Source organism: Cynocephalus volans, chromosome 10, assembly GCF_027409185.1.
Source record: "Cynocephalus volans isolate mCynVol1 chromosome 10, mCynVol1.pri, whole genome shotgun sequence".
Classification (NCBI taxonomy): Eukaryota; Metazoa; Chordata; class Mammalia; order Dermoptera; family Cynocephalidae; genus Cynocephalus; species Cynocephalus volans.
The window spans coordinates 57732184-57755695 of NC_084469.1; the positions used below are offsets into that span (position 1 = coordinate 57732184).

Genomic DNA, 23512 nt, shown 5'->3' on the forward strand with positions numbered 1-23512 from the left:
ATTGGAGTCCTCCGTGTGCCTCAGGCCCACTCACACACTTTGCATGCTTTGCTCTGTGAGGCAGGTGTTACACTGTGTTTGAGGAACAGCAGGGAATGGTATGGCTGGACCATAGGAATGAGGGGTTGTGTGGAAAATGAGTTCAGAGAGGTGGGAGGGAAGGCTGGCCACTGCAAAGTCTGCAGTTCATTTTTTAGCATCAAATAATTTGAGTGCCCACCTGTGCCAAGCGCAGTTCCAGGCCCCAGGCGCGGGGATAGTGGTGGTGGAGGATACAGCTGGGCAAAGACAGACACAGCCCCTCCCTGTGTTTCCAACAGAAGAGGCCAACCATTCATGGGTAATAAATAACTTGAGATTGGATAGGTGCTACTAAGAAAATCAAACAGGATGTGATGTGGTGGTGGTGCACCTGGGCATGTTGAGCTTCGAATGGCAGCAAAGATCTCTGAGGAGACATTTGGATTGCTGAAGTTAAGGGGGTTAGTGTCCTCTGGGGAGATTTAACACCAAATTCAAAAGCCCTGGACTGGAAACAAGCTTGGGATCAAAGGAGATCAGCATGATTGGAGTTGAGCAACGGAGGAGAGGATGGGAGATGAAACTGGGAAAGTTGTCAGGAGAGTAAGTCAGGCCTTGTAGATATCAGTGGAGTTGGGGTTTTATACTGAGTGTGACAAGAAGTCACTGGACTTCCTCCTCCTTAGGACACGATTCATTTGGCATCCAAATTGGGATGCAGACTTCCGTGCTTTCTTGAGATCCCCCTGACCACCTCCTCTCTCTCTCTCTGGATTATCCCTCCACTTTCTGACTTAGGAGCCAGAAACCACAGGCAAAATACCCATCCTTTCTTTGCCCGTGGACCATCCCAGGTATGGCTCCTCCTTGAGACCCCTCCGGAAAAGTGCCTAATGCTATGCAGGCTCACCTGCTCTGCCTCTTCAAAGGCCTTTGTGAAGGAAAAGCCAGTGCAGCAATGTATCACATTGCATCTCCCCTGCCTCCCTTCTCTTTTCCCCTCTCACCGGCCTGGGCTTGCACCCCCCAAATAAAGCATTAGTACCATAACTCTAACCTGAAGCAACGTAAACACCATGTAATTAAGAACAAGGCTCTGCAGGCCAACTGAGTTTGAGTTCTAGCTCCCTGGTCCTCACGCTTTCTAGCTGTGTGACCCAGAGCAAGTGACTTCAGGCTCCTCCTACATAAAATGTGATAATAGTACCTACTCCTATATATTCATGAGGACTAAAGGACTAAATTAGAAGTGGTTAGAACAGCACTCTTAACAAGCATTCAATACATGTTATGTACCATGATATACCTCTCCCAACTTTGGTAGGGAAGGGGTACCAGGTCCCTCCTATTGACCCGGTTTATTTCAGAAACTTAAGGCAAGAACATTGCTTCCAAAATACTTTTATTAAAAAAAAATTACAAACAATCAAAAAAAAAAGAAAGGCCACCACAAACCCCACCTTTCTTTTAAGTAACGCGGCATGGAGCAGTTTGGTTTCCACCCTATTGCACGTGGTCCGGCCTGGTTTTGAATCAGGAGGCTGCTGGGACTGGGGTCCTGCCAAGGGGTTCAGCCTGAGGAGAAGAAACCAGCCCCTCCCACTCCCTCAAGGTGCAAGAGGCAGAGCCTGGGTTTCCATAGCAACTTGGTGGCACATCCCTGTCATCCTTTGACAGGCCCAGCTTTATCTTCCCTGAGGCCCCAGTGGTCACAAGGAGAGTGGGAACTGGAGGGAAAAGTCAAAGAAATGTCTAAGTGAGAAATCAGACTCCCAGAAACAGAGTCTCATTAAGGCATTTGGAACAGATAAATTAATTCAGGAAGACCCACCTTCACAGAAGGCTGGGATAACCAGACACACACACATGCAAGACAGTTTGTGGAACCCTGAAATTGGAGGAAAGGAGGCCATAGTCACTGCTTAGATCCCCCACCAGAACACACACAGAGTTGCATCCAGGGATCCAGGCCACCGAGGATTAATCAAGAAGGATCCCCTGTCAAAGTTTTAGGACCCCAGAATGATTTCCATGATGTGATCTAGTTCATTCCATTCCCAGGACCCTGGGGCACAGAAGAGGTTGTGAGGAGGCTCTGGTGGGGCCTGTGCAGGCTCCTTTTCCACTGCAGAGGTATCAATGTCCATAAAGAAGTCATCCAGGCCAGAGTCTCCCAGGTACCTAGAGCTCAGAGCTTCTAAAAAGACTGGATCCGGCTGAGGCAGTGCTTCATTTTGGAGGCCTGGGGGAGCCACTGGATTCTGAGGGGGCTCAGTTTGGTCCATGGAAGTATCCAGCTCCCTGAGGATAGAGCCAATGGTGGCTGACAGGGAGAAATCCTCCTCACCCAGGAAGAGGGGCTCAGGGGGCAGGGCAGGTGCAGGAGCCAGGCGAAGAGCGGCCTGGAGCTGCTGCAAGGTGTTATGGATGAGGACATGCCTGCGGAGGCTGGGTGCTCGGGGTCCCAGGCTGCGCTGGACTTTGTCTAAGGAGATGCGGAGCAGGGCTTGCTGGTAGCTCCGAAGACCTGCTGGACCCCAGTCCCACTTTTCCTCCTCCTCCTCCTCTTCCAAATCTGAGTGTTTCCTCTTCAAGCCTCCCACCATGATGCTCTGTGAAGACAAGAGGGGTAAATCAGACATGGTAGGGCTAGGTCAAACCCTGCTTTCCTACGCCTGTATAGTTGTTGGTGATTTTTAATTATCTGAACCACAGTTTACTCAAATATAAAATGGAGATAGTCCAAATTCCACGAGGCTAAGGAGGTGAACAAATGTATGTGACTAAGAAAACAAGATCTGTTAAAAAAAAATTTAAAAAAAGGAAAGAAAACAAGATCTACACTTAAACGTAGCTGGGTCTGAATCCCACTTACTTGCCTGTTGTGACCTCAAATAGGTAATTTACATTCTTTTTTTTTTTTTTTTTTAAAGACGACCGGTAAGGGTATCTTACCCCTTGGCTTGGTGTTGTCAGCACCACGCTCAGCCAGTGAGCAAGCCGGCCATCCCTATATAGGATCCGTACCCGTGGCCTTGGTGTTATCAGCACCACACTCTCCCGAGTGAGAGCCACAGGCCGGCCCTGGTAATTTACATTCTTGAGAATTAATTTCCTGATCTGCAAAGTAAGGATCCTAACTCAAGTCCCTCTGAGTCTTAAAACTGTTTACAACACTCATTTCTTCAAACATGTCACACACAAAACGTGTGGAGAGCAGAGACCTGGAATGGAAGTAGGAACTCCTGGGTTTGCATTCTGCCTTAGACACTGCTCAAATGTGTGATCTTGGGAAGTGACGTGATGTCACCTCTCTGAGCCTCAGTTTCCTCCTCTGTAAAATGAGGACTGTAAAAATACTTCTTACCACATACTCAAGGAGATCCCATGTGTAATATGCACAGGGCCCACCACGCTGGAAGTGCTTAATATACAAGAAGAGTTAATTGCCATTTATTCATTCAATAGGCATCTATCCAGTGCCTACTAAATTCGAGCCACCAGGAGCCCTGTCAGGACACCTATTTGTCGAGACTTCTTTCACAGAGAGGATACTTCTGTCCACTCCCTCTTCCTTAACTGACTCTGAGAGCTCCTAACAGCAGGGAATGGAATGGGCCTTCCTCATTCCCTCTGCCCGCACCTTGAGCTTACCCCAAAGAGCGCCCCATAGGAAAACTTGCTAGAAAGCAACTCACGCCAAATCCCGCCCCCTGACGGCCCACCCAACCAGACCTCGGCGTCCCACAGGCCCCGCCCCTCACCGCTCTCTTTTCAGCATCCAGGAACGCCCCACATCGCCCCAAGGGCTTCTGGGAAATGTGGACCAATAGCCGCCAGGTACACGCAAGAACGTCGAGCCCGGCAAGCACTACAATCCCCAAGAGGGCTCCGCTCGGCCCTCGGACGAAACTCCCCCGCCCTCCCTTAAGGCATGCGCACAGGAGCCCGAGGTGGATGGGGGAGGGAACCCGGACGTCCAGCTGCCGGGTGCCTGCCGAGCCCCGCCCTCCGTTGCCTCCGGGGCTGCGGGTCTGAGCTCCACGCCCGGAACACCCCTCCCCCACCCCAAACTCCGATTGTAAAACTGCTTTCTCCGGATCCCTCCGACTCCTGAAGTCTGGGATTCTTCCCTAAAATTGCCCCCGGGTTCAAAGACCCAGGCCCTAACACATCGCTCAAAGACGACAAATGTTCTCCAATCTTCCCCGTTCGGGAGACTAGGTATCCCAATTTTGAGACCTGCCCCCAACTTTCCCCTATTCTCCCGACTTTCAAACGCTTCTAGACTTCACCTCCAAACTCACCGTCCGGCTCCAAGACCAGACATTAAACTCTCCCCAGCAACCGCTGCCCGCCACTGCATCTTCAAGTCAAAGATTCCTTGACCCTAGTTCTCTCGTTTCTTCAAATGCTCGGAATCCCAGCCCCAAACATCTTACAGCTTTTCTAGAACACTACATAGAGGCCCAAATTCACCCGTCCGGGAGACCCAATTGTCCCAATCTACAGATTCCCTGCTCCAAAAGTTCCTTCCCCTGGTTCTCTCGCTTCTCCAAGCACTCCATGTCCCAGCTTAAAACTCCCTTCACTTGAAAATCCTGCCCCAACAACCTCGCCTCCCGTCCTGGATCTCGAACTCGGTCTCCGATTCTCAGACCCTCCAAACCCTACCAGTCACCCTAATTCTGCACCCCCCGCTCCCGCCCAGACCCCGCAAATCCCGGGAGCGTACCTCCACCTCCCCCAAACCAAGGTAGGTCCCAGGCGGCCACTCCTCACCTCAGCTGCCAGGTACGCAACGACCACCTGGAACGCCTGGAGCGCTGCGACCCACCAGTGCTGGGTAGGACCTCGCTCACCTCTCCAGGGCCTCTCTGTCTGGCCTCCGGCCCACCCAGCTCCGCCCAGGAGCCAAGCCACAAGCCACGATTGGCTGGAGTCCTGCCCGCCACGGGACGCCGATTGGCTGGGCGGAGCCACCCGCCAGTAGCCAGAAGACGCCTGCCCCGCCCGCCCCTCCCTAGCGCCTCGGGCCATTTAAAGGATTCCGACTCGCCAAGGGGTGGGGCTACGTGTCCAGGGTGGAGGGAGGCGGGGCCGTGAAAACCGCCTCCTTCAACTCAGCTACGATCTTCGTCGCTCCGAGATCATCAGCGTTACTCTCTGCGGTCCCTTCAGACCAGGCCTGGACCACATCGCGGAGCAAGACAGGCTGGCACGCACCTCCCTACTCTGCTTTCCAGGCGGGCGGGGCCGACCAACTCGAGCAAATCGCGGAGGCCAAGCCCGGGGCCTTCCGAAGGCTGATGTCCGAGATGGGAGATGACGCGGCTAAAGACCAGCCAATAGTTTGGCGTGGCCTGTGTTGCCAGGGCAATCGCAACCCTTGTCCTTCCGCTCCACATTACGCGAAGGCCCCTTCTTAATCCTCGAGACTTCTTAGCACGTACTCTGGTGGTCCCTCCTTGATCCCCCGGCACCTTATTTTTCCTCAAAATGACTCCTTTGCTGCTGGAAATTAGTCCATGGCTCCCTACAGCCCTGGAGACAAAGTCCGAACTCGTTACTTTTGCCACAAAGCTCTTCGTGATCTGGACTGATGCACTTTCCTCCTAGGTCTCTCGGATCCTGCCGCACAGATTCACTTTTTTTTTTTTTTGTCGGCTAGTCGGTACGGGTATCCGAACCCGTGAACTCGGTATTATAAGGCTGTGCTGTAACCAACTGAACTAACCGGCCAGCTGGAAAAAAAATCTTAAATTCAACCATTTGAGTCGGGGACCGTCTGTACTCAAAAGTGAGAATGAAAGGCCTCTGGATCTTCATTGTTTTTTTGTTTACTTTTGTTTGTTTTCTTACTTTGGTTTTCTATTATCTTTTTCTGTTTTTCGTTTTTTTTAAAAAAATTTATTTTGGATACTTAAACTTGTTTCCTTATTCTGAAAAGTTACCCTCAGTTCCCAGGTTGCCTCTTATCGGAACTCACTTCAAAGATTTCCTGCTCTCAGAAGCTCTCCCTGACAATCCACGTTGGGTTAGGACTCATCCTGGGCCCCATGGCTCCCGTACCTCCCCCATCCCAGCCCTCCCCCACCTGTGCCTCCCCTATCCCAGCCCTCAGCTATTGCTATCTGGACTGTGGGCCCCCTGAGGACAAGTATCATGATGTCTCAGTCTACTTTGTGTTGCTACAACGATACCACAGACTGGATAATTTATAAAGCATAGGGATTTATTTCTTATAGTTCTGTTGGCTAGGAAGTCCAAGAGTATGGTTTCGGCATCTGGTGAGGGCCTTTGTGCTCTTTTATCCCATGGCAGAAGATGGAAGGGCAAGACAGGGTGAGAGAGGTACCAGAAGGAGGTTGAACCCATTCCTTTATCAGGAACCCACTCCCATGATAACTAACCCACTTCTGTGATAATGGCCTTAATCCATTCCCTTAATCTGCCCTCATGACCCAATCACTTCTTAAATGTTCCACTTCTCAACAGTGTTGCATTGGGGATTAAGTTTCCAACACGTAACTTTGGGGAACATATTCAAGCCATAGCATAATGTTAGCTCTGTCACCCACTGCTTGGTTTACAGCATCACCTATCACAGGGCTGGACACAGAGCAAGTACTCAGAGAAATGCTCAGGCAATGTGACCAAAAGAAAAATAAGGAGGGCAGAAATTTAAAAAACTACTAATGTCCTGAAAGCCTACACCAGTAATGCCCCACCCCCAAAACAAGTTTTCATTAAGGGGAGGGGGAGGCAGTTTTCTCTGGTCCACTGCTGTGAAGGAAGGTTTAAGTTTCCTTAGACCGGTTCTCACTGGTTGAAATTTGTCAACCAAGTCATCCTGCTGTTTGCAGTGTACCACAAGACTGGAAAGGATTTCTCAGGGGTTGTAGAGGGAGGGGGAATAGGGGAATGGGTTTGGTGGGTGGGAGGTAGGGAAAGAGGGGTGGCTCACCCAGGTCTGGGAAAGATGTCCAGGGGAAACAAAGGAAAGGGACAGTAGGATCCAAAGAGGAACATGATTAGTAAGGGGCAATTCTTCTCCTTCCCCCTCCAGAACCTGCCCCTCCTCCAGGGTCGCCCACCTCAGGAAAGCCCTACTGTAACTCCATCCACAGGTTATAGCCCCATGCTTCTTCCTGGTGCCTCCTTCCCCTCCCCCATGGGTTGCCCTGAGGGGCTCCTGAGCAGTCCTCGCACCCATTCCCTTCTCTCCTCCTCAAGGCCCCTGCCTTGGTCCAACTCCCCCTAGGCTATCAGCCTCCACTCTTGCCCCACTCCAATCCACCCTCACACAGTAGCCAAGGGAAGCTTTACAAAACACAAACTTCATATTGGCCAGCTGCCAAAAAAAAAAAGAAGTATGCATCTATATATATCATGCAAACCGGACTGTGCCCCCCCTCACTTCTCCTGCTCCACTCCTTGCCTAAAATTTTAGAATAAAGCTCAAACTTTTTACATAACTCTGCACAATTTAGCCTCCATGGACCAGCCTCTGAGGGCCAAACATCCTGACTTCAGAGTAGAAGTATTAACTGTCGGGGACAGATTTTAGTTCTCCAGAGGAGTCATGTGCCTTCTGGTCTCCTGGTCTTTGCTCATGTTTTTCCTTCTGTCGGGAATACTATCATACCCTAGAACCTTCTCTTGGCTTATTCCTACCACACCAGGTTTCTGGTCAGACATGCCCTCTTTCACAAAGCCTTTTTTGCTCCTCAGTATGGGTCAGGTGCCCCCTCTGGGCTCCTACAGCGCCCTGTGCTTCCTCTATCTGAGCTCTGCCCATTCTGGGTTGTCACTGTCAGGGCAGGGCTGTCTTCCCTACTAGACTATGAGATCTGTGAAAGCAGGGCTCCCAGTGATCTTGGCCACCCGTGGGTCGCCACTGGGTCCTTAGCACAGGGCTGGGCACAGAAGAGGGACTCAGTAAACTGTGACTGAACACACGAATGAATGAATATTCAGAAAATCTTACACAGAGGTAGATAGAGACACTGAAATACTTGGACAACAGCAGAGAAAGGAAAAGTCACAGTCAGGTCCTCTGGAATAATTTGAAGCTCTCGGGCTCAAGATTTATTGCTCCTTTCCTTTGTCCCTCATTTCCCAGAATGTCACTCTCCTAGATAGGGCCAGGGTCCTAGTTATAGTGGTGGGAGGGGTAGGTGCTGTGCCCGTCGTACTCATCGGTGGTGAGGCAGCGCAGCATGAAGTGGCCCAGGTCATGTTTGGAGATGACCCTCGAGGGCCCTCGTCCATCCAAGGTCACTGAATAGGCCCCAGTTAGTGGCTGGTCTCCTGTGAGGCAAAGACAGAGGAGCTGGATGAAGCAGATATCCTTTCCCCACTCCCAACATATAATTACTGGAAAGACCTTTTCAGGATGTCTAGTGGCTGGCCAGCCCAGTTGGTAGAGAAGTCGAGAATGTACTTCCCATGTGCAGATGCTAATCTATACCCTTTGCTTCCACCATTTGACAAATCCTTATTACCTATTGTTGGTCAGGTGCTAGGCACCCAGCAAGGGACAAAACAGACAAGAATCCCTGCCCTCAGGATACAGACATTCACTAGGAAAAGGCAACTAATACGATACAAAAATAAAATAGACATAAGCTTGTGTTAAGTGAAAAAAGAAAAGAAATAGACAATATGTTAGATGGGGAGGAATAAATCAGACGACAGCTTAACATCTATTATTAACCCTCTTTTACAGATGGGCAAACTGAGTCACATCCCAGGGCTGTCAAGGGTCACTTCCCAGAGGCACACGCTATATTTGCTCTGGGTCCCTCTCTCTGGACACCTCTGGGAGGACTGAGTGACATGTCCCAAGAGTGATCTGCATTTTACAGGCAGTGGAAGAGTAGACACATTTTTCCAATCTTATGAACAAGGAGTTGGTGTGTCCCAATGTCAGGGGTACAACTAGGTTTTTCTTAGTGGGGATAATGGACAGGCATAACCTGGCTGTTAAGAGGGCTGCACTATGATCATTAGAAATAATATCTGACAGTGACCAACTAAGGGATCAAACGCAATATCACCATTCAGGGAGAGCCTAGAATCATGAGCAATAAGGAACACACACACTCATCCATGTGGCATTCCTGCCCAAAATGTTTAATCTGAATCTGTGAGAAAACAATTAGAAAAATCCAGAATGTGGAACATTTCAAAAGTCACCTGGCCTGGTTAATGTTATGAGAAACTTTAAAAAAAAAAAAAGACATGGGGGATTGTTCCAGATTAAAGGTGACATGGCAACTAAATGGGATGCATGATCTTAAATTGGATACTGATTTGAGGGATGGGGGATAGGTATTTTATGACATTGTGAAAATTTGAATATGGAGTAGATACTAAACTATATGATAGAGTTAATGTCAGTTCCTTTAGGTCTGATAATGGTTTGCATGCAAATATCTTTTTTCTGGGAGATGCCTGTTGAGGTATTTAGGAGTGAAATGTGACAGTGTTGAAGCTTCCTCTCAAATGGTTCAGCCAAAAAAAAAAAATATATATATATATATATACATATTTGTATATTTATTTATGTATGTATATTATGTATATATATATACTGTATGTACAGCATATATATATTTATAATATATTCAGAAAAATATATACAGAGAGAGAGAGAACAAGGCAAAAGGCTAACCACTGAACCTAGACAAAGGGTTTATGGGTATTCATAAATCTTTAAATCCCTCAGCTTTTCTGGAGATTCGAAAGTTTGCACACACACCAAAAGACAAAAAGAAAAGGAAAAAAAAAAGGCCTAAAAAATACCACTCTGGGGCCGAGCCCGTGGCGCACTTGGTAGAGTGCTGCGCTGGCAGCGCGGCGACGCTCCCGCCGCGGGTTCGGATCCTATATAGAACTGACCGGTGCACTCACTGGCTGAGTGCCGGTCACGAAAAAACGACAAAAAAAAAAAAAAAAAAATACCACTCTGTGTTAAATAATTCTCAGGTGTGATCTCTGAATATTCAATTCAAGCCCAGAAAGTCAAAATAGAAAAAAGAAAAACAAAACAAACAAACAAAACAAACAAACAAAACACCAAAAAACAACCCCCCCCCCAAACAAAACACAAAACCTGGGAGGTCAAGAAGTGGTGTTACGGCCCCCACTTAGAGATGAGGAAACTGATGCTCAGAAAGTGAGGCCACTGGGCTGATGTGCACACAATGCTGGGGCTGGAATTTTCGCCTCACTTCTCCACCACACAGCTTCACTGCTGATTCAAAGCTTAGGATTCTGGTCCATGTCGGGTTCTGATACATCTCCCTTAGTTGAACCTAAACACTGAATTTTATTTGAACCTCTAAAGTGAAGGCCTCCTCTTGTCAGGGCTCCCAGAAGGCAGAAAGCAAAGCGGAATCGCTCTTCTGCCGCACTCCATCACTCTCTTGACTGTGCTTTACTGTTTCTTTATTCAACGTATCACTACTCAATATTAATATCTACCTACTGATCTATCATCTCTCCCACCAGACATGTAAGCCTCATGAGAGCAGGGACTGTATTGCCAGTGCTTGTAATGGTGGCCAGGCACACAATTCATATGTAAGAGGCATTTGTTGAATGAATGATTCTCTCCCTATATCTGACTCTATGTCTCTCTCAATATGAATTCCAGACCTGGGAGGGGAAAGAAGGGTGCAGGTGTAGTTTACTGGTTCCTTCTAAACCACCACCACAAGATATGGTTCCCCTATATTAGTTCATCCAACAACTATTTATTGAGCACCTACTACATGCCAGGCCCTGTTCAAGGCATTAGAAACGCAGCTGTGATCAAACAAGACAAAATCCCTGCCTTCAAAGCGTTGACATTCTAGTCAAGGAGATATACACTAAATAAGATAAAGAAAGAAAATATCTGATGTGTGTGGTTTAAATCCTCTGCCCTTGAATGTAGGCCAGCCCTAGTAACTCACTTCTAATAAACAGAATGCAGTGGAAGTAGCCACTGAGTGACTTCTGATAATAGGCAACAAAAGACAATGTAGCTTCCATATGATGCTCTCTCTTGAGACTCTTGCCCTGGGAGCCCAGCTGCCATGGTGTGACGAAGCCCGGGCCACATGGGGAGGCCACGTGCAGGTGTTGCTGCTGCTGGTCTGCATCACCCACCAGATGCATCTGTGAGGAAGCCTTCCACATGACTCTATGCCCAGCCACCATCTGACTGCATGATCGCATGAGACCCCAAGCAGGTACCACTCACTGCGCCTACTCAGCTCCCAGAACTGAGAAAGGCAATCGTAATAAATGACAGTTGTTTGACATTTCTACATTTCGGGTTGTTTGTCAAGCAGAGATAACCCAATGGTATGTTAGAAAGGAAATAAAATAAAGCAGGGAAGGAAAATAGAAAATGTGGAGGAAAGGTTTGCAATTTTAGGTGGTCAGAGGAGGCCTTGCAAATCTCACCAGACAGCGAGAGGCTGCAGGCTGGTGGTGACAGTGCACAGTGCTGCTGGGTCCCTGCCCCACTCACCTATGTGTGGTGGCATCACAGCCACATACTTCAGGCCCGACTCCTGTAGCACCTTGTGCATCCGGATGTGGTCATCAGTCACGTCCTGCAGTTGTGGGGGCACCTTGGCTGGGTCCCATAGCAGGAAGGCTGGGGGACACAGGGCAGGATCAGCCTGGGCTCCCTTGTCTTGGTGCTAAGACAAACCCTGCAGTGGCTCACTTTTGCCTTCCAGTTGCAAACGCGGGGGAGTCATCTTGACCTGTCTTTCACGCCCATGTAAGAGCGGTCAGCAGATCACAATTCAAATGTGACCTCTTCTCACTCCACCTGACCCTGTTTATTGTTATCTCTTGCCTGGACCAGCACAGCAGCCTCCTCTCTGGTCTCCTTGCCCCTGACCCCATTTGCAGTCAGAGGGACCCTGTGAACACCTGAGTCAGGTCACATCTGTGGCTCCCTCTCACTTGGTAAAAACAAAGTCCTCATTACCCATTTGAGCTGATGTCATCAGCTCTCTGATACCACCCCCACCACTCTCCCCTTGAAGAACATTCAGTCTTTGCAATTGCTGGTCCCTCTGCCTACAATGCATTTTCCTCTCACAGCCACGTGACTCCCTCTTTTCCTTGCAGACTTTGTTCAAAGGTCACCTTTCTGTGTGGCTTTCCCTGATTATCCTATTTAAAATTGCAAAAAAAACCCAAACAAACCAAAAAACCCTCCCTGGGCCAAGCATAGCCAATCACCTTTACCCTGACTGTTTGTTCCCTAGCACCCTTCTCCTAATACCACACCATAAAGTTACCATGTATCTTGTTTACTATCTTCTTCCCCCACTGGGAGTCAGCTTCACAGTGCAGAGGCTTTTGTCTACCACATTCACGGCTCCATTCCTGGCTCCATTCCCGGCCCTTTGAAGGGCCTGGAACACTGCAGGTGCTCACTAAATACTTGTTGGGCTGGCCGGTTGCTCAGTTGGGTAGAGTACGGCTTGGTTGTAACACCAAGGTCAAGGGTTGGTTCCCCATACCCGCCAGCAGCCAAAAAAATTTTTTTTGTTGAAGAAATTACTTAGTCTTGGCCAAGCTATAATACAAGCTGACATTTATGGGACACTTACCTTGTAGTAAGAACTATGCTAAATGTTTTAGGTGCAGTTTGGTGTAATGGTTAAGAGCTGGGGCTCCTCTTATGTTCTGGATCTACCACTGGGCAGCTGCTTCTGTTTCCTCATTTGTAAACTGGGATGATATAAGTTGTTGGAGTTAATGCAAGTGGTTATAACAAGGTCTGGTAGGCTGGCTGGTTAACTCACTTGGTTAGAGCTCGATGCCGATAACACCAAGGTCAAGGGTTTCAATCCCCCAACAGGACAGCTTCCAAAAAACAACCTCTGGCACTGAGTAAAACTCAATCAGAGGTCGCTGATTGTCTCATTGATTCCTAGGAAGCTGGATTCCCTCTTCACAGGTGAGAAAATTGAAGTTCAGAGTGTGAAGTGGTAGCCCAAGGCCACACAGCAAGGACCTTGGGGCCCACTTCCTTATTAAACATCGGCAGACTCCAGCCTGCACTCTCCAATCCAGTCTGTATCCCACCCTGGGTTTCTTTCTAATCTTCTCAGGTACCTCCTTGAAAATAGACCTCCCTAAGCCCTAATGTATAAACTCCAAGCTCCTTAGAAGACAAGGATCCTAGGGCCGGCCCGTGGCTCACTCGGGAGAGTGCGGTGCTGATAACACCAAGGCCACGGGTATGGATCCCGTATAGGGATGGCCGGTTGGCTCACTTGGGAGAGCGTGGTGCTGACAACACCAAGTCAAGGGTTAAGATCCCCTTACCGGTCATCTTTAAAAAAAAAAAAGAAGACAAGGACCTTTCTAATCTTTAACTTAGAAATTTGAATATGGAGGAAATATTAGAGTCTAATAATTAGAGGCTAGAAAAGAATTAGTTTTAATTTCCTTGGGTGTGACAATAGTACAATGGTCTAGAAGAGAAAGTTCTTTTCTTTTCTTTTCTTAGAAGCTGCTGAAGGTGTCCCTGGGTCTCCTACTCTATTTCAAATAGCTTAGGAAAATAAAAACACAAACAAAAAATATTTATCTGTGTGCATAGATAAACCAATTAGGATAAATATTAACAATTTTTGAATCGAGGTGGCAGAAATATTGGTGTTAACTTCACTATTTTTTCGCCTTTTCTGTTTGAAAATGTTCATTATAAAAAGTTGGAAAATAGGGCTGGCCAGTTGTGTCAGTTGGTTAGAATGCAGACTTATAACACCAGGGTCAAGGTTTTGGTTCCCCATACCAGCCAGCAGCAAAAAAACAAAAACAAGAACAAAAATGTTGGAAAATATGTTAAGGAAATACACATTGAAGTAAAAAAATGTGTGTGTTTGTGTTTGTATACAGAAAAAAGAGGGAAAGGGAAAGCTATATGGGTGTCCTTTCAACTTTTCCGTAAGTTTGAAATCGTTTCCAAATAAAAAATTAAAAAGTGAAAGGAATGGGCTGGGCTGTGGCTCACTTCGGAAAGCGTGGTGCTGACAACACCAAGTGAAGGGTTAAGATCCCCTTACCAGTAATCTTTATTTTAAAAAAAAAAAAGTGAAAGAAAAAAAAACATCCTGGCACACATAAGGCTTTAATATTTTTTTAAAATTCTAAACAAAAAAATTTTGAAAAAAAAAAGAAAGCAGATTAAATCAATTTTAGTTTCTTTCATGAAAGCAAAATTTGTTTTAACCACTCAAATAGGTCTCTGAGACATGGAAGAAAAAAAGGAAAAATTAAGAACAGACCATTCTAAAATTGTAGGTTTAGTATTAAACTTTTCCATTTCAAAGCTGGAGGGCAAAAAAAAGCCATAAATGACTTTGCTTCTTGTACTCCAGCGAGGTCTGGCCTCCAAGCCTTTGTACTTGCAGTCCCCTCTGCCTGGAGCACTATTATTGTCACCATGCAGCCCTCCTTCATGTAACTTCCTTCCCTGGGAGGCAATTTGTATGATGAAACATGGAGGTGAGGAGTGTGGACTGTGGAGACAGACAGTCTGGGTACATGTCCCAGCTCTCCAGCCACAGGCTGTGTGAACTCAGGCAAGCCAACTGGCCTCTCTGTGCCTCGGCTCCTGAGCTATACCATGGAGACAATAATAACAACAGCAGCTAGGTATTTTCTGAACACCTACTATGTGCCTCTCAGTGTAAGTACTCAAAGGAGTTTTGTGAGGATTAAGTGGCATTCATCCATAAAGTGCTCAGATAGCACCTACCACGCAGTAAGTGCTCAATAAAAGCTGTTAGCATTAACTGTTCCTGTTATGCACTCTGTAGCCTTCCTTTTGGATTATTTAGGACAACTACAGTATTTGTTTAATGTCTTTTTTTTTTTCTGGCAGCTGGCCTTTACCACGATCCAAACCCTTGACATTGGTGCTACAGGTGGCGCTCTAACCAGCTAAGCTAACCAGCTTTAATGTCCATCTCCTGGGTAAGGGTAGAGACTTGGTGTGTATTCACAGCTCTATCACTTCCTCTGGGAGGCTCTCCGTGACCTTTCTCAGGCAGGATCAGGTGTCTCGCCTGGGTTCTCATTGTCTAGGATTCTTCCATCCTGGCCCTCACCCCTCTGCCTGTGCCTCCTCCATCACAACCCTGATTATCTGGGATAGCAGTTTAATCATGGATCTGTCTGCCACCTCTCTCCCACCTGTGAGCCCTGTGAGTGCAGGGGCCAGGCCTGTACTGGTCACCACTGTGTCCCCAGCATCACCCAGCAAGGTTGAGGCACACAGTTGGTGCTCAATAAATGCAAACTAATTTGGAATGGCTTCAATGCTCCCTTTCTGAGGCCCTTGGGCTGCCTGTCCCTCACCCACCTCCCAGTTCAGCCCCTATCCCCGTAACCCCACCACCCACCCGAGGTGCAGGCCACGACCTTGTCCACACCATGAGCCTTCATGGCTGCCACAATGTTCCGGGCACCCTCGGACATCACTGTAGTGGGACCTTAGAGGGGACAGAGAGTGGCTGTCACTGGTGGGTGGCGGTGGCGGTGGGGGTGGCAGGGGTGGGGCTGGGGGTGGGGGTGGCGCCGGGGGCCGAGGTGCAGGGGAAGGCCGTGGGCAGAGGGGGGGCCCAGTACTGAGGTCATTGCCAGTGCCCAGCAGCACAACGACAGCATCCTGCCCAGCCACGGTCTTGTCCACATCGGCTGCCTGCCGAACGTCACCCACTACCACTTTGGCCGGCTGGGGTCCCTCCGATGGCAGCTTGGAGGAGTCCCGCACCAGCACTGTCACTTCATAACCTGTAGGCAAAGAGGAGCAGAGAGGTGGGTTGGTGGGCTTGTGAGCTGGCACACTTGGGTTCCAGGGGCTGGGTCCTGGAAAGAGCCATGAACCCCCATATCCATCCCCTAGGGCCCCTGTTCTGCAGCAGTGGTCTTCAAACATTTTTGCTGGCATACCCACAGCTGATGTTCAGCTAGTTGTTAAAATAGGGAGATACGTTAACGCCGATTCACAAATAATCTGCACTGAGGCTTCCAAGGGCTTCCCCCCCATGCCCCCACAGACTTCCCCACCCCTCAGCAACTAAAGGGTTAATGCCTGGCATTGCACTGGTCTATTCCCCCTAACAATGGTCCTGGAAGAAACTGAGGTACAGAGGAGGACTCAAGCTGTCCAAAGGTTGACTGGCGCTGGAATTGGCCCCAGACTCTGCCCCCGGCTTTACTTCTGGAGGGTCTGGCCCTCCCTTAGTGGTCATTAAAGAGCTTGAATATTGCCTCAGTATGTCCCCTTCCAAAAGAATTTTGGATAACTGTCTACCCCCAACCCCAACACACACACACACATTTTAAAGTTAGTAATTGACATATTTCTTCCTTTTAAATAGTGGTAAAGGATGTTAATATTTGGGGAATTGTAATGGAAATATTTAAAAAATAAAATTATTGTGGTTTCTGTTATGGCCTAAATGCCCCCCTCCCCATTCATATAGTGAATCCCTAACCCCTAATGTGATAGTATTTGGTAGTGGGGCCTTTGGTAGGTAATTAGGTTTAGATAAGGTCATGAGGGTGAGGCCCCCATGACGGCATCAGTGTCCGAGAAGAGGAAAAGAGACTAGAGCCCATGCACTTTATCTGCCTATCACTGTGTAAGGACATAGCAAGAAGACGGTCATCTCCAAGCCTAGAAGAGAGCCCTTACCAGGAACTAAATCTGTTGGCACCTTGATCTTGGACTTCCCAGCTCCCAGAACTGTGAGAAATAAATATGTTGTTTAAGCCACCCAGGCTATTGTATTTTGTTCTAACAGCCCAGGCTAACCATGATAGTCTCTAAAGATCATTCTCCTGAAAAATGAACCAGTGCTCCTTGAAGTAGCTGACTGTCATGCTGGGGCAGGGAAAGGGCAAGATGAGGCTGGAGCATCTGTTAGTGACAGCAGGTAAGGCAATGCTTAAAGAATGATGGGGAATAAATTAAAAAGAAAAAAGAAAAAAGAAAAAGAACAAAGGGGATATGTGGAAAGGACACAGAGCCACTTAAAGGGACTACCACTGGGCTAATCAGGGACAATATGACTGTCCAAAAGAATATTGATGGCAAAGAACTGAAACACATCAAATATATAAAAATCTGTGAGTTCATAATGAAACTAACAAAGAAACCTCATTGGTCACCATTGGCATCTATCAGAGGATTAATCCCTTACTCTGAAAATGATAAAGAAAAAGGAAAAAGAACAAAATGGTTCCATTTCTCTTGATAGCTGCAATCATCTATTTCAAAAACAGATAATTGGAGATTTTTACACTCTAGGGCAATGATGATGATAATGATGAATAACGTTTATAGAACACTCACTATGTGACAGCTGCCAAGTCTCTTACATATATTAACTCACTTAATCCTCAAAGCAATTTTGAATCACAGTCCTGCCACTAGCTAGCTATGTGACCCTGGCAAGTCACTTAATCTCTCTGGGCCTTAGGCTTTGATTTGGAAAGTGACACTAATCATAGTTTCTACCTTACGGGGTTGTTGTTGGTTTCAGTAATATGTGTAAAAGTTTAGTGTAGTCAGTTGATTTTCAACAAGGGTGCCAAGACAATTCAATGGGAAAGGAATAGTCTTTTTTGCAAATGGTGTTGAGACAAGTGGATATCCATATGCATAAGAAATGAAGTCAGAACTCTGCCTCATGCAACATGTACAAAAAATTGTTTCAAAATGATCAAAGACCGAAATGTAAGAGTTAAAATTATAAAACTGGCCTGGCTGGTTAGCTCAGTTGGTTAGAGCATGGTGCTGATAACACCAAGGTCAAGGGTTTGGATCCCCATATGAGCCAGCTGTCCAAAAAAAAAAAAAAAATATATATATATATATAAAATATATATCTATATTTAAAAAATATAAAGAACTCCCACAACACAATAATTAAAAGACAAATGATCCAATTAAAAATGGGCAAAAGACATGAATAGACATTTTTCCAAAGAAGATATACAAGTGGACAACAAGCACATGAAAAAATGGTCAATATCATTAGCCATTAGGGCAATGCAAATCAAAACCTCAACGAGATACCACTTCACACACACTAGGATGACTGTACTAAAAAAAGACAGATAAGTGTCAGTGTGCAAGTGGGGAAACAGGAACACTCATACGTTGCTGATGGCAATGAATTGAATAATGCAGCTGCCTTGGAAAACAGCCTGGCAGTTCCTTAAAAGATTAAACGTAGAGTTACCACATGACGCAGCAATTTTACTCCTAGAGATATGCCCAAAAGAAACAAAAATATATATCACACAAAAGGTTGCACGCGAATGTCCATAGCAGCATTATTCATAATAGCCAAAAAGTGGAAACAACCCAAACGTTCATCAACTCAAGACTGGATAAATAAAATGTGGTATGTTATACATAATATTATTTGGCAATAAAAAGAAATGACATACTGGTACACACACTACATTATGGATGATTCTTGAGAAAACGTTTTCTGCTAAGTGAGAGAAGCCAGTCACATAGAACCAATATTCTATGATTCCATTTGTATGAAATATCCAGAAGGGGTAAATCCATACAAACAGGAAGTGGATGAGTGGTTTCCTAGGGCTGGGGGAGGGACTGGGAAGGAAAATGGGGGGTGATTTCTAGGGGTTTCTTTTAGGGGTGATGAAAATGTTCTAAATTGATTGTGACGATATTTGCACTATTCTGTGAATATGCTGAAAAGCCATTGAATTGCATATTTTAAATGCGTGAATTGTAAGGTATGTGAATTATAGCTCAACAAGCTGGGTTTTTTTCCCCATCCTTTTTTATTTGGCCTGGCAGGTACAGGGACCTGAACCCTCACTCTTGGTGTTACAAGGCTGTACTCTAGCCAACTGAGCTAACTGGCCAGCCCTCAATGAACTGTTAAAAAATACAAAAACATGGTAGAGCCCAGCCAGCAAAAGTAAAACTAAGACAAATTAACAAAAGTTTAGGATAGTACTTGACACAGAAATGCGAGGGGTCTTCAAAAAGTTCATGGAAGGATTTGTATTATATTTTAATTCAATTTTTCAATGAACTTTTTGAAGTAACCTCATAAGCTCTATCTGGTTGTTTGCTATTAAAGTATTGTGCCTTTTATTCATCTCATGATTTTATCCTCTGGCCTGATTCAGCCCCGAGTCTCCTTCCTGGTCCCTTTCTGGGTCCTCTCTAGGTTCCTGGGCCCAGTCCTGTGCCCTCCAATCCATATTCCACACGGCAGCCAGACTAAGTTTTCCACAGTTATATAAGTGCCTCCTTGCTGAGATCCTTCCTGCAACCCCTCAGTGCCCTGCAATAAAGCCCATGTTCCTCATGACAGCCTTTGAGGGCCCTCAGGATCCGGCCTCTCCTCCTCTCCTGCCTCTGCTAGAGCTACTGCCCTCTTCACCCACGACACTTCTTTCAGTTCCTCAACCGCACCAAGCTGTTTCCTGCCTTCTGGCCTTTGCACGTGCTGTCCCCTTTGCCTGCGACACCGTTTGCTCTCTTTCCCCAGGCCCCCTGGTCACTTGTCTTTCCTCCTTACGCTGACCTGGAGTAAATCAAGGGCCTGCTGGTCCAGGAACCGTGTCATATTCCCCGTCATCTCCCTGACCCTTTATAAACACAAACGCACAGGCTTTACTGCCCCACGGACCTGGGTTCAAACTAGGCTCTGCCACTTACCAGCTGAGGAACCTCATGTAACACCTTCCCTGACCGGACCTCATCTTCGTCTCTGAAATGAGGATCACAACATCCAGGATCCCCATCCTATGTGACCACCTTTCATAAAGGAATGACACAAAATCTGTGCTGCCCTCACACGTTGGGGAGCGGTGAGAGCTTGTAGGGAGCCAATGTGGCCATTGCTTAATGGCCATGGTGTTGGCTAAAATGGACCCTAGTAAATTGTGGGTATTTTTTTTTTGAGAAACACGTTGCTATGGTCTGAATGTTTGTATCCCCCCCAAATTCATATGCTGAAACCTAATCAGAAAGGTGATGGTATTAGAAGGTGGGGGTCCTCTGGGAGTTGTCTAGGTCAGACCCCTCATGAATGGGATTAATGCTTTTATAAAGGAGACCCCTGAGAGCTAGCTAGCCCCTTCAACCAGATGAGGACACAGGTAGAAGGTCTATGAGGAAGCAGGCCCTATCCAGACACCACCACGCCTTAATCTTGGACTTCCCAGCCTCCAGAACTGTAAGAAATAAATTTCTCTTGTTTATAAGTTACCCAGTTTAAGGCATTTTGTTATAGCAGCCAGAACAGACTAAGGTACGTGTTCTTGAGGACAGTGAGAGCTTTGACACAGGTCCAGCACAAGGGTCCCCAACAGTATTACATTACTGGTGATGAGTGACAACATTTATGGAGAAACTTTTATGTGCCAAGGGCTATACAATGCTCTTCCCACAGATGAATGGGGTGTTTAAAAAAAAAATTAATACAACTCCCATTTAATCTTAAATTTTAAGAGCCACATGTGCCTAGCGGCTACCATACCAAACAACACGGTTTTAGAACTCACAGATTTTTTACCCTTTACGAAGAACAAGAATATTTGTAAGGTATTTTCAAACTTTTTTTTTTTTACAAATTCTTTATTTACATTTTTTTGTCTATTTGCTTTTGTTTTATCTCTCTCTCTCTTTTTGTGTATCTACATATTATATTACATGCATAATTATGTACATGTGTATATAAATACATTTATACAGATACATATGGAAATATATATATATATACACACACACACACACACACACACATAAGTTGTTCCTAACTATTTGAGAGTAAGTTGCGGAGGTCATGCCCCTTTTAAGCTTTTTTATCTCAACCCTCAATACAAAATAGATTTCACAGACCAACCCAGTGCACACAAACCTATATGTACATAATTGAAACAAGTTTCATAAAACCAATATTTAATGTGTGATAACTTTTGATACTGCTGTGAACAATTAAATATATTTTAGAACTCACTGTGACCCACAGTTTGAGAAGCACTAGATTGCAACAACCCTCCAAGGCAGGTACTATTTTCATGCCCTTTTGGAGGATGGGGAAACTGAGGCAATTTTAGGTAGCTGGGCCAGGATCACATAGCTAGTAGGTAGAGAAGGCTAAATTTTTACCTATGCAAATCTTATCCAGATCTTGCAGAATTCAATACTAGGCTATAATCTGAGTTCACACAGCCAAGGAGTGTTTACTGAGCACCAGGTACGCACTGGACGTGGTTCTAAGCATTTTCCATATATTATCTCATTTAATCATCACAAGAACCCCAGGGTAAGTACTACTAATTTCATCCCCACTTTATAGACATCTAGGTACACAGTACCAAGGCATTTGTCCAAACAGGTAGTAAGTGGCAGAGCTGGACTCTTAAATGTGGGCACGCGGGAGCCAGAGTCCATGCCTATCAGGACTCTTGGCCCTACAAAATCATTGAGGTAAATAAAACCCCAGTTAATTCAAGCCCTTCCTTTTTCTGATGGGGGCATTGAGTTGAGAGCTCTGAAGAGAGTTCAGAGCCATAGTGAGAAGGCAGAGCCTCCCCTATGCCCCAGCTCTCAATTCCCCTGGGTGCAGCCCCAGCTGTCACCAGCAGGGTGGGAGAGTGGAACTCGACAGAATTTGAGATTAAGGGGAAGGTAGTAACACCGCAATAGATTATTACTATGACTCAGCACCTCTCAACTTCTCCCTGCTTCCCTCCCCACTCTTCCTAAAATGCTTATCAGCAAATTGGTTTTTACCAGGGAAGCCAAGGGCTCTCCGCGACCCAAGTCGACACCCTCACTAGTTCTCACTGGGGAGGGGGAGAGCCATAGGCCTAATGAAATTTCACGCAGAGTCCCTCCAAGGGAGGGCTGAGCTGGGAGGCAGCAGGGAGTGGGATCCTGGCAGTCTCCACCCTTTTGGGGCACGTAGATAGTCAATATCTTTAGAGTCGCCAAAGCCCACAGGGGTGGGGTCCTATATCTGGAAGTCCCAGGCACGGCTGAGAGTTGGCAGAGTCTCCGTGGGGGTAGGGAATGATGCTGGAGGATGGTTATCTCCTTTCCTGCCCCCTCTCCTGGGGCAACTCCAAATTTGCAGCCCTCATTGACTTCCCCAGGACTGGGGGTCCCCAAGCCTTCACTTATCTCTGTGACCTCTTTCTATTAGGTACTCACAGCAACCTGACCCTCAACCTATTCAATTTCCAGCTCCCCTGACCAAGCCAAGGGCCCGTGGACTTTTGGTGGTTAAGTGCATGAGCTGGGTTCAAATCCCAGCACTGCCATTTACCGACTGTGTGATATTGGGGTAGTCACTCTTTGGGCCCCAGTTTTCTCATCTGTCAAGTGAGGTAATACTAGTTCTCATCCGATATGAGGATATAATACATGTGAAGAGAGGGCAGCCCTAGGCGGCAAGGTGGTGCCTGGCTTAGTAAACCCTCTCTGGGTGTGCTAACAACCACCACCACCACCAGCAGCACCACCATCACCACCACATTTCATAAGAGCCCTGGATTTGCACATAACTGTGTCACTGGAGTCCTCCAGGCTCCCATGGTAATTCCTATGCCTTGGACTAACTTAAAACTGGATCTCATAGCCTCCCCCATTTCTGCGCCCATGACCACTTGCTGTGCCCCCCCCCCACCCGAGTCCTCACACACCTGGTTGGAGCACTAATGGCCCCAACCAGCCCGGCCCAACCCCATGATGACCACTCCTAATGCTATGCCCGTGTACCCCGTGACATCCCCTGCCCGTCCCGATTCATGCCTGCTTGCACCGCCTGCGCCAGGGTGGTGAGCCCGGTCCTGCCGGTGGCACCGAAGAGCGCGATCTTCTTGACCGCCATGCTGCGGGATCGTGGGAGTGCAAGGCCTCAAAGTCTCAGGACGCGCGGGTACCCAATGGCTAACGGGCGGTGCTCTCCGCCTTTCTCTAGCCGGAGCGACGGGGCGGAGCCGGCTCGGAGGGCGCAGCCACAGATCCACCTAGCTTTGTCCCCACGCCCACTGCTCAGGCCAGGGGGCGAGGCTAAGCAGGCCACACCTCCAACTTGGACGAGTGCGGCTGGGCGGGGCAGGACTCAGCTCGCATTGGCTAACCCTCAGCACCGCCCTCTCCTCCCGCCACTTAGACTGGAAGGCGGGGCCAGGTAAGGCCACGCCTCCATCGAAGAAGAGCGCGAGTGTGTGAGGCCGGGAGAATTTGTCACTCAGAGCCCCGCCTCCGCGCTCTAGCCACCCGGAGCGGGAGAGGCGAGCGCGGGCCTCGCCCACCGGTCTCCTAGCTCACGCCTCCTCTCCCAGCGCCTCCAAATCCATCATCTGGGACTCATGTTATGCCCCATGGCCTCCTCGAACAAGCAAGGGGAGAAAGTGAGGGAGGACAGTGTAGGTGTGTGGGTGTGAC

At 47.3% G+C, this 23512-nt stretch overlaps 2 protein-coding genes across 2 annotated transcripts; both read right to left on the reverse strand.

Moving 5' to 3' along the window:
• Positions 1-1406: 1406 nt before the first annotated feature.
• Positions 1407-4888, reverse strand: SERTAD3 (SERTA domain containing 3). Its single transcript, XM_063112819.1, has 2 exons — positions 4804-4888; positions 1407-2633 (listed from the first exon to the last, which is right to left on the reverse strand). The coding sequence occupies exon 2, from the start codon at positions 2625-2627 to the stop codon at positions 2031-2033; it is 597 nt and encodes a 198-aa protein (XP_062968889.1). The 5' UTR covers positions 2628-2633; positions 4804-4888; the 3' UTR covers positions 1407-2030.
• Positions 4889-8085: 3197 nt separating this feature from the next.
• On the reverse strand, positions 8086-23100 carry BLVRB (biliverdin reductase B). The gene is made up of 5 exons (XM_063112357.1): positions 22874-23100; positions 15682-15846; positions 15456-15545; positions 11549-11677; positions 8086-8334 (listed from the first exon to the last, which is right to left on the reverse strand). Exons 1-5 carry the CDS (start codon positions 22950-22952, stop codon positions 8177-8179), a joined length of 621 nt encoding a protein of 206 aa, XP_062968427.1. The 5' UTR covers positions 22953-23100; the 3' UTR covers positions 8086-8176.
• Positions 23101-23512: the final 412 nt, after the last annotated feature.